The sequence below is a fragment of the Berghia stephanieae genome, chromosome 1 (genome assembly GCF_034508935.2).
Source record: "Berghia stephanieae isolate SIO BIC M18660-M18661 chromosome 1, UCSD_Bste_1.3, whole genome shotgun sequence".
NCBI lineage: Eukaryota > Metazoa > Mollusca > Gastropoda > Nudibranchia > Aeolidiidae > Berghia > Berghia stephanieae.
This window is the reverse complement of record NC_088360.1, coordinates 119157902-119174858: the sequence shown is the minus strand read 5'-3', so window position 1 is coordinate 119174858 and position 16957 is coordinate 119157902. Positions and strand designations below refer to the sequence as shown.

At 32.2% G+C, this 16957-nt stretch overlaps 1 protein-coding gene across 1 annotated transcript; it reads left to right on the top strand.

Moving 5' to 3' along the window:
* The first annotated feature begins 3518 nt into the window (after positions 1-3518).
* Positions 3519-12534, top strand: LOC144962907 (deubiquitinase DESI2-like). The gene is made up of 6 exons (XM_078896298.1): positions 3519-3635; positions 5215-5363; positions 6689-6761; positions 7204-7297; positions 8032-8173; positions 9074-12534. Exons 2-6 carry the CDS (start codon positions 5325-5327, stop codon positions 9287-9289), a joined length of 564 nt encoding a protein of 187 aa, XP_078752424.1. The 5' UTR covers positions 3519-3635; positions 5215-5324; the 3' UTR covers positions 9290-12534.
* The last annotated feature ends 4423 nt before the right edge of the window (positions 12535-16957 follow it).

The following is a 16957-nucleotide window of genomic DNA, read 5'->3' as shown; positions in this document are numbered from 1 at the left end:
AGAGGTCCTATTCTGGAATCGAAATCAAGTAACCTGTTTAGACATTTTGGTTTTCAACCTCAAATTATATCTGGTATTATTTTCTCTCTTTCTTGTTGCACTAGAAACGGGCTATAATTGAAATCGGTAATATCGATCTCGCACTTGAATAATCTAAGATAGTAGCCTCGAAACTAAGTACCCTAATTTATAGAACCTGAGGTGTTTAGTCTTAGTTCCTTGATTAAAAAATTATAGACTGTGATGCTCATTTCAGTATCTTACAACTTGCGAGCTGTAACTTGGTTCAAGATTTATTTGGATCTCTCACCACATATTATCTTTTAAATGTATTTTTTTTTTTGGGGGGGGGGGGGGGGGGGGGGTTAAATTATTATTGTCAAAGCAAACCCTGGTCATAATTTTAGTATAGAGCAGTAAAATTAGGTGCCCCAAACGTAAACAAAGGTCTAGAAGCACATGGCAAACCACATGTTCCTGTCTTGACAGCTCACGTTCCAATGTAAATTATAGAAGAAAAAAAAATAACCTTTAAAGTTTGGCTGTTAGGTGGCAAAAGAAACACATATTCATAAATACTCGATCATGCATCAAATAATGTCTAGATATGGATATTTTATGGAACAAAGGGTAAAATTTATCAAAAGTTACAGTCTATCTATTTTTAGACCAGAGCAAATTATTGCGCTGGTGTGAACAAGACGAGAATTATTCGGAGCCTGGTTTTCCGAATAATTTAGCCTTATATTATTATTTCTGCAACTGTTTGATTTTATTATGTAAACATATTTTCAATACTGAAAGTGTATTGCCTACAACTCAAACTACAAAATTGGGAGACCTATATTGTGCGTAAATTATTCCGGTCCCTAACAAAAATCACTAGCAACTTGTTATTGTTTACGTTTGGGGCACCTAATTTTACTGCTCTTAAATGCCAATTTTATTGAACAGGATCATTGCTGAACTTTAAAAGAATGCCCAATTATGTTTCCTCTAATAAACTGTCTTAAAGTAGTTTTCCCCATGTTTTATTTAATTTTTCCATCATAAGCGAAGATTCGTGCGCGTTAGGCCGAACACATAATATAGATTTAATCCTCATCTCGAAAGTTATAAAGCAAAACATAATTTTTATATCTGATATGTGTATGCCCATTTGTTTTGTCTTGTTCTCTCTCTTCCCCCCCCCCCTCTCTCTCTCTCTGTTTTTTTTTTTTTTCAAAATATTTATTGTGCATCCTGTTTTTGTGTTTGTTATTGTTTGTTATGCATGTTTGCTTTACTTTTCATATAGTTTTAGCGCACTCTTCAACATTGGCATTCATTTTCTTCGGTCAATATATTATAATTTAAATCCTTTTGATGCGACCTAAGTTGTCCGTAAATTTGGGTGACGTTTTTTAATTCATTCCATATCACAACCTATTCTTATCAGAATCGAATAGCGTGATGTGTCTGAATTGTCAAACTTACTCTCGTAATAAAAGTCCTTTGGGGTAGACGTGGTTTTCAGCGGACATAATCATTCATTCACTTTTGTCTTTGGATCAAGCTAAGTCTTGGTTTGTCTTATTTCACGACTGATTCCTCTTTGTGGATTCAATCCGATAATCTTTTTTTTCCCCAATTGACTCAGATATCAGGTTGGTGTCGAAGAAAGTCTTTATTATTTTACATATTTCTGAGACACAGAGAAGAATTTTTGCTTTGGTGTATAGGATACCTGTTTATTTTGTGGCAATGCTGATCTTTGGATGCCCAAGTCCTCGTCAGGATGATAGAGCTTAATCTCTCTTATTAATCTGATCACTTACATCTTCACAGCTGTTGTATTTAGAGGAATGGCTTGAAATATTGTTGGTAATCAGGAGGGGTGAGGTTCAGACCTTAGTCGAGGCCTACTGTTTTTTTAAAGGATTTTTTACCCACATACTTTTCTTTGTTTTCTTTGACACTGCATCACGCACAAACACGCACACACGCACACGCACACACACACACACACACACACACACACACACACACATTTTCATGTTCATATAAAACCAATATCAGCTGCTCATTTTATTTTTTCATTCTAATTTAACATTTGTGTCAGGGTTGACTCCCTTTTCTTCTGGGGCGCAAATTCTTTGTTAAAATTGCGGTCCCTTATTATGATATAATATTTTCACGAGAAGAGAAAAATAACTAGACAAATTCAATAATGCATTTAGTGAAAGATGTCAGTATTTAAAATAACTTTATCAAATAATCAATGAATACAGATCTTCTAGATCATTGTGGATTTACTGATGATTTGATAAAGAATAAGGCACTTCTTTGGATGGATCAATCAGAGAAATAGCATTAGAATTAGAGATATTATTCTGTCAGCCAGGTGCAAGTCATCTTTTTCGTTATAAGCTCGTGATGTAAATTCAAGGAAACCAAATTATGTTATGGATTTAATCATTGTTTGATTGTTTTTCTGGAACATTTGTCATATACTTTTGCCATATCGTTTTAAACATTTTGTGTCCAAATACTGATATTGCTGGTATTTAAAGCAGCTTTTGGACAAGGTATTAAACCCTTTCTTTAAAACACCATCTCAGCATAAGCCACACCAAAAAAAAAAAAAAAACAACAAAAAAAAACAACAACAACGAGGAAAGTATATTCAGTATCGAACAGTCATTAAAAGATATGGTCAAAGCATTTTTCATAGAAATATCTTATTTCTAACCAACAAGAAGGTCATGTAGAGCTAAAACAGGAAGCCTTTAGAGAAGAAACCCCTTCAAACAAATGTTTTGGTCCTTAACTTCTTACACTGTAAAGGATCTGGACCACATCATGACATCTAGGCGCTTTTCTACTTTTTAAAAAAGTGCAGACATAGGGCTTAAACCCATGATCTTCGGATATATAAAGGGAGCGATATAGAGAAAAGGAAATGACATTAAATTGAAATTAGATCACCCCTCCCCCTCCTCCTTTATTCCCCCTTCATAATTTGATTCATTATATTATCATTATCTGCGTGTTTTGTCGTCACCTGACGCAGATCAAAGACGAAACATGTGTATTGTTTCACTTTAACTTTAAGAGCCATATTAACTACATCTATTTTCGTTACATTATTTTTTTCCCATTGAACGCTGAATGCTGCCTTTAGACGGTTTTTACATACGCAAGAGGGCAGACATTATAGATAGAACGATATTGACGTCATGATCTCTTTGTTATTGTTTTTAGCCAGTCATTTTTATGAATAGTTCTCACTTAGTATAAACGTTAACGGTTATACTAGTATTGGCACGTTATATCCAGCTGGCGAATGTTATGAGTTTTGTAAATAAACGCATAGCATCAAAAAGAAAGGAAAGAAGCAGTTTATCACACTGGCACAAGGCGACCACCACATTTATTATTATTATTATTATTATTTTTTTTTTTTTTTTGACAAAGAGGGTTTTACTATCTTGAATTTAGTAGGCAATTCGCTTAGGTCCGAAATCTAAGTACTAAATACTTCCACCGATTAGTGCCCATCTAAATGTTGTGCTTCCGAAATATGAGATATTGTAATTTCATTGCGAAACAAAACTACCCTGATAACTGAGACTAGATTGTAATAAATTTTAAAGGTACAATTGGTAAATTTATGATAAATTCGAGCAATCAGACAAAGCTGATCAGTTTTAGGTTGATATTATTTTAAATCGTAATCTGCCTTCCCCATCCTTACTTTCCCTATGCTTTAACTTTACTTTTATCTTTTCGCCTTATCTTTTACTTTTATCACCACTTTATCAATAATAATAATTAATAATGACATCTTACTTATACTTATACTTATTCCGAGAATTGTGAATCCGGATGACAAATTAAATAGACGTCTTTAACTATAATCTAGTTTCAGAATTAAATTTTAATGCCCTCCTCCTCCCCCCTCGCAGTCGTTAGTCTATGATGAGTATGAGAAAATGTATGAGTATGAGTGAGTAAGAGTAAATTTTATACCCTCTTCTTAAACTTAAAACTTAAAGTTGCCTATTCTGACCAGGTCAGCCAGTTTATTTATATTATTATTATTATTATTGTGATAATGGCGAATGCTTTTGGCGTGTTTTATTTATTTATTTATTTATTTTTTTTTTTTTTGTCGAGATTCATAAAAGTATGAGGCTACGGTTACGGAGCCGGAGATGTAAAAGTAAAAAAAAAAAAAGAAAAAAAAAAGAGAAAAACCCAAAGAATTTCTTTTTTTAATGGTATATCCAGTAGACAGTAGCTTAGTCTTCTGATATTGAACTGATGTTCTGGTTGACTAACATTTACAATTTACATAATTATAGATTTCAGGACAATAGGTCTACATAAATGTTGCTTTTAAAAAATAAAAATAAAATCATCTTTCTATCTACTAATAATGTGTATTATCATTATCTCTGAAATTGAAAGAATAGAAATAGAATTAGAGCTCTTTCGCTTAAGACATTACTGTGAACAAAATTGCTGCACATTTGTTTCACTTGTTACAGTGAAAAAATTGCCTTCCATTTCTTAATGATAATTTAGATAATAATAATACTCCTGGACAAAATCACAACAGGAACACAAAGAACATTGAGATAGATTATTGATTTTCAGTTAAGTCTCTGTACATTATTCTTTCTTTATTGCCACAAAATAAACAGGTATCCTATACACCAAAGCAAAAATTCTTCTCTGTGTCTCAGAAATATGTAAAATAATAAAGACTTTCTTCGACACCAACCTATTTTGTAATTATTGTTATTATTATTATCATCATCATCATCAACATTATTATTATTATTATTATTATTATTATTATCATCATCATCATCATAATTATTATTGTTGATATTATTATCATTAATATTACTATTATTATTATTATTATTATTATTATTATTATTATTATTATTATTATTATTATTACTATTATTATTATTATTGTTATTATTATTATTATTATTATTATTATTATTATTATTATTATTATTATATTATTATTATTATCATTATTATTATTAATATTATTATTATTATTTGCTGTTGTTGTTTGTTTTGCTTTTTATTATTATTTGTATTATTGTTGTTATCGTTTAATTTTATGTCTTTTTTATTTTTTTTTTAAATGACATGATTAGCCAGTTGCTCAAGCATGTCAATTTTTTCTCTTCTGTTTATTACATTTAGCAAAATAGGTTGATTGCTTTGTTGTCCTCATGACCCCAGTTTCCGCCATTTGAGAATATGTTGGCAAGGATTGTTTTTTGAATCACCTCAGCAACAACAACAATTTTAAAATGGCCCAGGAGCCGGTTTTCTTGAATGTTTATGACATGGTATGCAAAATTTTCTCTATAGCTAGTAGAATTATATTGGGTTTTTTCCTGTTCTTTTTTAAATAAATATAAAAATATGTCATAACTAATACAAATTATGTTAAAAAATGAACACTGTGGTTTACCCAATCGATGTGCCACATACTCATACATCATACAGTCACATTTTCAATGTCACCCTAACAATTTTTAATATTTCCCATATTCGTGCTCGAAAATTGAAAAGTCTTGAGCGAAAGCTTGCTCTGACTTTTCATCTTGAAAATGTTACATTAAACATAATGATGAAAACACTATTGTACCAATGCATTGGACACAATTTCAATTTATAATTTTTATTTTCATTTTTTAAAATATTGAACAAATTCTTTGAAAAAGTGTAAAAATTGACTTTCTAGTAAGATATAACTTCATTATCAGACCTACTGCCTTCAGTTGGATCAATTCAAAAAGATCTCATTTAGAAGATGGCAATGCGTCTTCCCGAGGCGTAACAAATACTATGCTTCAACAATATGCTGAGGAGATGATTGATCATTCATTGTCTAGACCTGCCTACTATTACAAAAAAATAGTAGAATTAAGACATTTTGGCTCCAATTTAAGAACTTCAAGAAAATCTATAAATAATTGAAACTTATTGAAAATGAAAGTTGATGCCAGACTATATAGTTTTAAGAATTTTGAAGAGGTTATTTAATCCTTGTAAAGGTAAATTGTTGATTTTTAAAGTTAACTAACAAAAACGACTACAATTTTTATCTCCTAAAAATTACAAATATATAAAATTTTAAGTAGGGAGGTTTAATTGAACCACATGGCATTTTGCTGTAATTGTCGAGATTGACAAATTTTGAATGTGATATGATGCTTAAAATCTTGAAACTGATCAAAGGCACAGTTATGACCAGCAGCAGCTGTTGAGCACAGTTTCTCAAGTTACTTGTATATTCACCGGTGTTTGAAAAAATATGTTGTGATGTTAATACTGCTGGCTTACCAACTTGTATGAAATTGCATATTTTGATGTGCAAATAATGCAAATGTGAGAACATTTACAAGAAAATTTAAAAAAAAAAAAAGGATAAAAATTGGCCCTTTAATTGAAATTGTCAGGTTTTCTTGTATTTTAACACAATAAAACAAGTCTTAAGTTATTAATTGGTTAATTGGTATTCGTGTTCTCTTCCAGCAAAGTTTGCCTTATAGATTTATTAATGTAAACTGAAAGTGGCTCCCATGGTCTAGTATTAATTAAACATTGTTTGCAACAATTATCAATATAATTTATTTATCCAATTACCGTGACTATAATTTATTTTCAGTATTGGATAAATGAATATACCACCCATATTGGAATTGGTGTTTTCCACTCGGGTGTGGAGATTTATGGGACAGGTACTTTTTTCTTTCCTCTCATATCATAAGGTTATATATATGTGTGTTTGTTAATGTAATTCACTTTTAATAAAAATAGAAAATTACTTACTGAGTGTGGCTATTAGCAAGGTAATAATAATAAGCATCTTTTAAAAAAACAAACAATGTCAACTTTAGCTGAGTTATTCCTTTGAAAGAATAAGACTTGACATATATATGATTAACCCACCCCTGCATACAACCGCAGTTGAGTCAAGTGTGGCAATATGCATGATATTCCCTGCTCTGACTATGTTCAATAGCTTGACTTTGTTACAAGACTAAACAATATTGACTTTTCCTTCAATTTCACACTTAACAATGTCAAAACATTATCAAAGACAATCAAATAATTGAATAAATGCCTCTTGATTTATAATATATTTTAAATCCTGATCATGTGTTATTGTTTATTTACCAGAATTTGCATATGGGGGACATCCCTTTCCTTTATCAGGAGTCTTTGAAATAGAACCACGAGATGCTGAAGACCTTGGGGAACAGTTTAAATTCAAGTATGGTCATTTAGCATTTTATTCAATCAGTAATTTCATGAAAAGACAAAGATTCCATAGTCTTTCAAAGAATTAATTGAACCTTTATTTAAATTCCTCAGCTGTCTATTTCTCAATTATCCATTAGCTGAGTGTATTGTGCAAAGGGAATAATAATAATAAGTGCAGTGTTTTAATGCTGTTGATGATGAAAGAGATGGATTAATTATAAAAATATTGGAATTATTTGAAAAAGGCTTTGAAACTTTAAAAAAAAATGTTTTGGTGGTCATGTATTAAGGGGTATATGTAAGAACAAAGCTCACTTTAGAAAACTATTGCACAAGACACTTTACAAGTAATCAAAAGTTGAGTCCACATAGGTCCATTTCAGAAAAGTGTCAATCAAATGATAACCATGCAGATTCAACAGATTCCCCAGGCTGGTCACAAGCAACCAGAAGTTAGCCTGAACCCTGTAATTTTCTTTTTTTTTTTTTTCACTAGCTCTCTCGGAATATTGACTCATTTAGTCAGTTACTTATTCAGACCTGAGTCAGAGTTTGTTAATATAAAGTTTTGCACATCGGACACCAGGCTGGTGTTATGGTTTAAACATCATTGTTTCCACATTTTCATTAACTTATGCTTATTATTGCTTGACTTTGTAGCAAAACAAAACACCCTTCCAGTACAAATTTGTTTTGAGTCGTCTTGTGTTTATTAATCATTTATTTTCATAATTTTTTTTACAGAGAATCAATTTTTCTTGGTTTCACTGACTTCAGCCCATCTGATGTGAGAAAATTAACTGAGGAATTAGGAAAGGAGTTTCAAGGAGATCGATACCATTTGCTTAACAAAAATTGCAATCATTTCACATCTGCTCTCGCCCAAGTAGGATATGAGACTTTAATTTGATTTTTTTTTTTTCTTTTAAAAATTTTTTATCTACATTCTCACTTGTGACAACTTTGGTGAATCTTTCAATTTTCTTTTTTAATTTGTTAATCATTTCCATTTCAGTGTTTTATAAATTTCCATTTCAGTGTTTTATAAAAACTTTATCAATTCATTAACTCACTCAATCCTAGAGATTTTTGCTACTTTTCATGTGCATAGATAGTTTTATTCAACTATCATTAACATGTCAAAATGAAAAACATTTGCTTTGATACTACGCCTATAATTTGTCTCAGAAAAATGTAATAAATAGGCATGGGGTAAAAGTAACCCGTGTAAACTAAGGATAAAGTCGGCGTTAGGGTTGAGGGAGTTAATTTGGAACTGAGTATAGTATCATTTTGTTGGTATTTTTTTTAAGAAAAAAAAAAGACAACACATTTCTTAATGATTTTTTTCTGGACAATAATTTGATTTGATCGGTTATGAATGTAAATTATTATATAAAGTTAACCGACTATCTGACCAAATTATTGAAAATTAATTATTTTACAAATCCTTATTTCAATGTTGGAAATCTCAACTAGGCTTGTCTGTTCTTACAAGATATAGAAATAAAATAAAGAACAAATCAAATCTTGTTGACATTTAAGTATCGAGTATAGTATCAACTTTAAAGTTATTGCTACTACGAATTCTAGAAATGTTGTTAAAGGTTCCTAATGCAAAGACTTTCATGCAATCTCTGACCTAAATCTTGCAATACATGGTTACAATTAAGATCACATTTGAAAATACTTGTTACCCAATTACAATTGGTTTTCACTGTTTATGTTATAGGAAATGTGTGAAATCTAACATTTTCTATATTTTCCTTTCTTTTATTTTATTTAGGTGCTTTGTGGTAAAGGTCTTCCAAGTTGGGTAAACCGTCTTGCCTACGTAAGTTCTTGCATTCCTTTCATTGAGAAAGCCATACCGAAAGAATGGTTAACTCCAAATGCTCTTCAAAATGTGATTGAAGCTAATGCCACATCATCTACTTCTACGTCAAGAGCTCAAGGAGGTCCGCAACAACCATCTGAACGGCCAGAATCAAGCAGAAGGTGACACACATTCATCGTGTTGAATTTTTAATGCATATTTATATTATGAAACATTTTATTTAAATGAGTTTTAAAAAATGAAAATAGTACCAATATCTTTGTCATTATAACCTTTATTTGGAGAATGGATTCGTACATGTGCGGTAGCAGACTGTCGTAAATATTTATATCAGGGCAATTTCAGCTGTGATTAATTGATGTAAATTAGTGATACACTATTGATTATTGAAAATTCCTGAAGTAAATGCATTTTATTCCTAAGTCACAGTAATGTTGTCAAAGGTTTCATTGTCATTTTTGAAAGAGTATAAAGATAAACCTTCGTTTCATGTTATTTACTACTGTCATTTCAACTGAAGAGCTAAATTATTTTTATATTTTAATGCCTTGTTTGACTTGTGTCAAATCTTCTGATAAAAGTAGCTCTGTTTCCTCATATATTTTTTTTCGTTGCATTTTTGGGTATGGGTCTTTTGACCTTTCATGGTAGGCAGAGAGGTTACTTTTCTGTGTCTTCTATACTCCTGTGTCTGTTTACCTGTTCTATGTTGCTCTTGACATTTCCAGACCCAATGTGTGGAAAAAAATACACACCTTTGAATTTCTCTCATCGCAATAATAATAGCTATCTTATACTAATGGACTTGAGACCCAGTCACCCTGTGTTCTGAATTGACATTGCTCAGTGTTTTTTCCTGGTCCTGACAGGGATCCTGAGCTGAGAGGGAGGCAGATAAATGTATAGTTTCTATTTTTGAGAGGTGATAATATTTTTTCCTATGTAAGTCATCTCTCTCTTATGTTCTAATAGTTTTTAGTTACAAATATTTTATACTAAGTAAAGATTTGCATTTATTCTTCATAGGGAGATCCTTTGCTTGTGTCTATATGGGACTTTTCGATAATGTCAAAATAAGAACATTGATGGATTGCTCATGGATTGTTCACTATTTGAACCAATCCTCGTTATCTTACTTTTTCTTTGGTGCTTTTAATTTCAGATCTACAATGTTTCCCCTGCCATCTCTCTTTTTACCGAAATGACCTAAACAACCAAAAAAACATTTTATTAGCATTTTAGTGTACATGGATATCTATTGTTTGTATGGAACCTGTGTCCTTTTGATTCATTTATAAATTGATGCCTGGTAGCTTTGTTAATTCTTTTTTTCTAATTCATAAATAGTTTTTCACATATTCTGAGAAAAACTACCAAACTGCTGGGATTTTTTGCCTTTCTTTTTCTTTGTTTTACAATTTCAAATATATGATCTGGTGATATTTAAATATTGAGATTATGTATAGTATTTTAAAGCATAAATGGATCTTTTAAACAACAAATGTACATACACCAGCAGAGAATCATGGAAAACAATATAATGAAAAAGACAAGTAGTGCTGCTTCACGTGCTTGTCATTCTTTAGTGAATGCTGGAAATGTGAAAGAACAATTGGGGAGCAATTAAAAAAAAAAAACTTCAGAGGAACAGTGTATATATATATTTCTATATATGAACACAGGAATTCTATGACAACATTATCAAATTTTCTGGATACACTGATACAATCCCATTCTAGCATTCCGCCCACCTTGAAGTGTAAACTTCAATGATACTTTCATCATGATAGTGGATTTTTCTTGGTTGCAAACGGTTGTAACTTTTTAGAGTAATAAAATTTTGTGATCTCCTTGGTCATCCAAGTTTCCCAACTTTTCACCATTCATACACATGGATTTTGATTGGTTGGATGCCATGTTAGAGACTGGAATGCTGAGGCTGTTAAAAATTGTTTTGTATTGTTTCTTGGAGAATTGAACTCTTCCTTTTAGAGATGATCGAATGTTATATTTGTTTCAGTATAACCCAATACAATTTGTTACAGAGGCAAGAGGAACATATCTGCTACCAAATTCAATTATATTTTCGTTTAAGAGTAAGAATTGAGGAATTTATATTGGCAATTATTTATTTCTTATTTATTCCTCTTTCCACATATAAATGGAACCATTTCTATATGAAAAATTATCTCCTTTTTATGTTTTGTTTTGTCCTAAAATTTTATTAAAATTCAAAATTTGATTCATTTATATTTTTGCCAAGTATAGTACCAGATAAATCTGTGAGAAAAAAGAGTTATTTTTTAAGATTGATGCCCAAATAATTAGCATGTCAGTCATGGAATGCTGAATTATTGGGATACTTTTTGTTCTAAAGTTGTATTTTTCTTTGTTTTCTGGCACTGTATTGCACCAGCTTTTTTCCAGATTTTTGTTTTGGCTAATTGCCTGATTGTCTGACGTTCCTAAACCTTACAATTCCTGGTTTTTTTTAAAGGGTTGAGGTTTGGGACCATTTTGCATTGACGAGCTGTACAAGAAATTAGCTTAAATGTATCGGTTATCAGTTAAACGGTTAGAACAAACCTTTATTTAGGTAATTTGGTACTTGATTTTATTTTTTTTTACTTTGAAATGATACATTCAAAATTATTGTGACATTATTTACCTTCCCTTGTTTGTTAACACTATTGTTCTGAACATGTGCAATTAAACCATAAAAATGTTGAAAGCAGCATTCTTCATTTTATTGAAATGAATTGTTCTACCCATATTCTTAATGAATGTTTAACTCAAGATATTTGTGAGTTTGTTAATTTTCCTGTGATTTTCTTATCTGTCAGAATGGAGATTTATGTCTCATATCATTTATTACCATATAGCAATAACTCATTCTAACATTTTTGAAATCTTTTTGAATATCTGAAGATCAAATTGTTTTTGTTGGTTTTTGTTTTCTTCTAAAATTTTCCTTTTTGTTCATACTTTTTGCCATCATATAAAGAAAAAAGAGAAAAGAAATGAATATGAAATGCTTTTTTATCTTTCCTGTGTTTCTTTTATGTCGATCAATATGAACTTGATAACACTTTCACAGAAACTGAAGTATTATGTTATATTAATGAAGTAGCACATCTTTTTAAGTATGTTAAATTGTATTTACTTAATGAATTCTTGATTGACCACATTGAGCAGCAAGTGATTTGAGAGTCAAAAAAAGTCATCTCAAAAAAAAAAATAATTAACTGCATGGTTTAGTATCATAATTGGTAGAAATGAGTACATTTTCTTGTGATCTAGCAACAGGTTTTTAGTGACAAGTTTCGGTTGGCATATAGGATTGTCAATTTTGCTAAACTACATTAATAACAGTTCTAATAATCTTGATGTGATACTCTATCAACATCTCACTTTGACTTTTTTTCTATTTAATCAGTGGTCTTTGTTGTCTGTACTGTAATGAACAGGATGATAGTTTTATCTTGGTACGTTCATTAAAAAAAAAAAAAAAGTAGTCCTCTGTGAGCTATTGGGCCCATGGAGCCAGAGTTTATCCCGGTTTCTATAGCATGAAACAGACAATAACAATTGCTTGCTATCCTTTGGATAGGATGCAAGTCTATCACAAAATACTTTCCGACAAATCTAACAGACTCAGCTACCCATTGGGTGGACAGAGGGGTCAGAAAAAAAATCTGGACGACACCCGGATCGATCTCAGTCCCTTTGCATGTGAAGCGAGTGCTCTACCAACTGAGCTATCGGGACCCCATGTTCATTTAAGTTTAATAAAAATAAGAAAAATGCTGCCAAAGTATTAATAAAGCAAGACAACTTGTTATTTGATCTAGGATACATGTTGCTATTTTTTACAGATGTTGATCGTCGTAGAAATAAGTCATCACATACTGATATAAAAGCTAGACATACAACGGGAGTGGGGGTCATCTGCAAAAAAAAATTAATTCAATGTTCACATTCTTCTACGGGCGATATCTATTTGAAAAATTAAAATAGAGAATTTATATAGCGCAACGTCCACTATTTGTGCTCAAAGCGCTTTACAAGGGGTCCCTAGCCAACAGCAACACTTAAAATGTAGGATGGGACATGACACCTGTTAGTCGATATTACAACTTTTCGGACAGAGACAACACTGTTAATGGCCAAGTACTCATTTTACACCTGAGTACGGTGAGAGAAAGTGAGTAAAGAGCCTTTTCCAAGGGCTCAACTCTGCTCCGAGTGAGGCTCGAACCCGGGACCTTCTGGTTCGATAGCGAGTGTCGTACCACTAGACCACATAGCCGCACAGGTTTGGGGTTTGTACTTATTTTCATCAACAGATAATTTAAAATTACAATTATTTTTCTTCTACCATTGTCATTTCACAATTTGTTTTTCTTATCATGTCTTATTTTCTTATATCGACACATTGTTTTCAGCAGAGCGCATGTAATTTAGGATTTTGAATACTGTGTGATTGACATTATTGGTCTTCCAATAGAACAGCTGACAGCTATTTATTGTTATTTCTCATCAGTAACAGCTCCCATAGTGGGCTGGGAGGTACATAGTGTGTCTTCTATCCCCTTATATCTGTTTTCCAACATGCTTTCTGTCTTGGTCTTGGAATGAGATTACTTGGTTTTGTCCTGGCCCTGGCCGGAGTCCTGGCTGAGAGAGGGAAACAGTCAAATGCATAGTTATTCTTTTGGGAGATGATATTTTTTTCCTTGTAAATCATCTCTCTATTATATATTATTATATTTGTTATTTTGAATGTATAATGTAAGCATTTGAGTGTATTCCTCTTTGTTGGATCTTGTGCTTGTGTCCGGATGAGAGTTATAGGTAATCTCAAACTAAGTATATTGATGGTATGCTCTTGGAATCTACATCTGTTCCATATTTGTCCCTAGTTCCCCTTTGTCTTACTTTCTCTTGTGTGCTTTAATTGTAATTCTATAACTTTTTACTATCCCATTTTGTTCCTTTTTACTGGCGTTGATATAACCTAAATGTGTTGCAAGCGCCATAAAACCCTTAAAAACAAACAGAAACAAACAAACATCATCGGTAACGGTATTTGACTGTATATTAGAACCATATATAAATATATATTTAATCTAAATGTTGTAGACAATGTGTGATGCCCTTGTCGTCTGTCCTGTTGTGGAATTCTATTTCATTGAACATTTAGGGAATATTATTTGAAAAAAACCATAGCGGCACATTTTGTCAAAAATGAGTGATACGGCCATGCTATATAAATCGAGGCACTGACAGTGGAGTCCACTTCACTCCTGAGGACCAGAAAAAAAAAATTATTTTAAGATTGCTTTATATTAAATATTTTAATAGGAAACAAACAACCTTTCAGTTCAAAATGGCAGACAGGTAAAAGTCCGGAAGTCTCCTTTGTTCATTAATATTAATATTGAGTGCATGACTCTTTCTTTATAATAGTAATAATAATAATAATAATAATAATAATAATAATTATAATAATAATCTTTATTGTCCAAATAAAAGGCAATTCATGTGAGGTAAAAAATGCTCAAACAGTTTGGTTCATGGTATGAACATCAACACATTTACAAATACAGACACAGACATAAACAAACATACAAACATGCATAGTCCTTGTCATTTGGTGTCCTACATTTTTTGTTTGTTTTTTTTTTGTGGGGAGGGGGGGGGGGGGAGCTGGCTCGGCGCATGGAGTTGGGGGGGGGGGGGGGGGGGGGGAAGACCACTATAGCAGAGATCAGTTTTATTTTAACCAAACCAAGACCTATTTGTGTTTATATTTAAACCAGACTTTAATTAGTTGACTAATTAACGGAAAGTAATAAATAAAATGGGGCCCAATTGACAGCGTATTTGAAATTAGTTTTTATCTTAAGCATTTAGACTCCACTGTATAACATTATTAGCATGGTTTTGCAATTGTGTTGATTAACATTGTTAATATCTTTTAAATATGGCCTGCAACAATTCATGTGTAGGAAACTTTTATATTATTATTATTATTATTATTATTATTATTATTATTATTATTATTATTATTATTATTATTATTATTGGGGTTCCTGATAGCTCAGTTGGTAGAGCACTCACTTCACACGCAAAGGGACAGAGATCGATCCCGTGTGCAGTTGAGATTTTTTCTGACCCCTCTGTCCACCCAGCATTAGCTGGATCTGTTAGATCTGGTGGAAAGTACTTTGCGATAGACTAGCGACCTATCAAAAGGGTAGAAAGCAATTGCTATTGTCCGTTTCACAGCTATAGACATCAGGATGAACTCTGGCTCCATGGGCCGAATGGCTCTGAAGGACTACTATTATTATTATTATTATTATTATTATTATTATTATTATTATTATTATTATTATTATTATTATTATTATTATTATGATGCATTATACCCAATTGTAAAACTCTGACTGTGGTCTTTTGACCTACCATTGTGGACGAGGAGGTCGTTTTGCTGTGTATTCTATCCCCCTATATCTAATTTCCTTCTTTTTTTTTTTGTCTTGGAATGAGATTACTTTGTTTTGTTCCGGCCTTTGCTGGAGTTCTTGTCTGAGAGGGAAACAGTCAATTTATATTATTAGGTTTGGGAGATATTATTTTCCTTGTAAATCATCTCTCTGTAATGTATTGATACGAGGCTAAGTCAAAAAGTAATTGGACTCTGCTGATTTAAAACAAATTGAATCAATACCATAAATCATACCTCAAATTGAAGCTTGGCATTAGTAGAGTAGAATGTTACTTCTCAACATAGCCTCCACCTGTCTTGATGGCCACATTCACCTTTTTGTAAGGGCATGTATGCATGCATCCCGTCCATCCATCATAAAACTTAATTGACTGAACTTTGAGGCAATTTTTCAATACTGTCTTGGTTTTCTCATCATCTTCAAAGCGATGTCCCCTTATTGCCTCCTACAGTGGACTAAAAGAAAGTTGTCCATTCAAGTGATGCGAGTACCTCCCCAGTCCTGACAATTGTATGTGAACAGGCATTGTCATGAAGAAACAGTTCTCGTTCCATCTCCAAATCCAGCCTAACTCGACTAACTCTTGCCTTCAGTTGGTCAGAGCCTGTATGTATCATTCAGAGTTGACAAAGGACCCCTGTGCGGGTGGTTGGATGGGAGCATCACCCTTGAATCATATACCTATGATGTTCGCATGGGTGTACGATCCGATAGTGATGTCGTTTCTTCTTCTCTTTACTAGCCTATCCTGCTTCTTTGGTTTGTGATTGTATTTTTGACAGGGGATATTTTTTTTTCTGTAAATCTTCTGCCTGTTTGTTCTTGGTTATTTATAATTTAGCTTATGATATCTTTAGGTTGTGATTTTGATTTACATTTGTACTATTTTTGTTAGATTGCTTGTTTCTTTGTTTCAGCGGTCTCTCATATAACCTCAATTGTGTTGGAAGAGACCTAAAGCAACAAACAACAAACAACAAACAAGGACCCCTGTGGTAGGAAATCTACGAGGATTACACCTCTAATATCCTAAAAACATGCCATAGGTTTCCCAGCTGATTTCTCAGTTTTTAATTATTTTATGGTCTTTGGGGAAGATGTCACCATTCCATTGTCTCTTCGACTCGGGTTCAACATGATGAACCCAGGTTTCATATCCAGTGATTATTTTACTAAGAAAGGCGGAGAAGCTCAGAACAGCAATTCACTCTCTTTCACACTCTTGATCAACTGCCTGGGTACCCATTGAGCGCAGGCCTTCGAGAATTCCAAGAATTTGACTAGTTAATGCAGTCTTCTATCACAGATTTTATGGACT

Coding starts and splice junctions, on each gene's coding strand:
- LOC144962907 (XM_078896298.1), top strand. CDS start 5,325: ATGGCCCAGGAGCCGGTTTTCTTGAATGTTTATGACATG. Junction 5,364..6,688: donor TCTTGAATGTTTATGACATG/GTATGCAAAATT, acceptor ATTTATTTTCAG/TATTGGATAAATGAATATAC. Junction 6,762..7,203: donor TGTGGAGATTTATGGGACAG/GTACTTTTTTCT, acceptor TTTATTTACCAG/AATTTGCATATGGGGGACAT.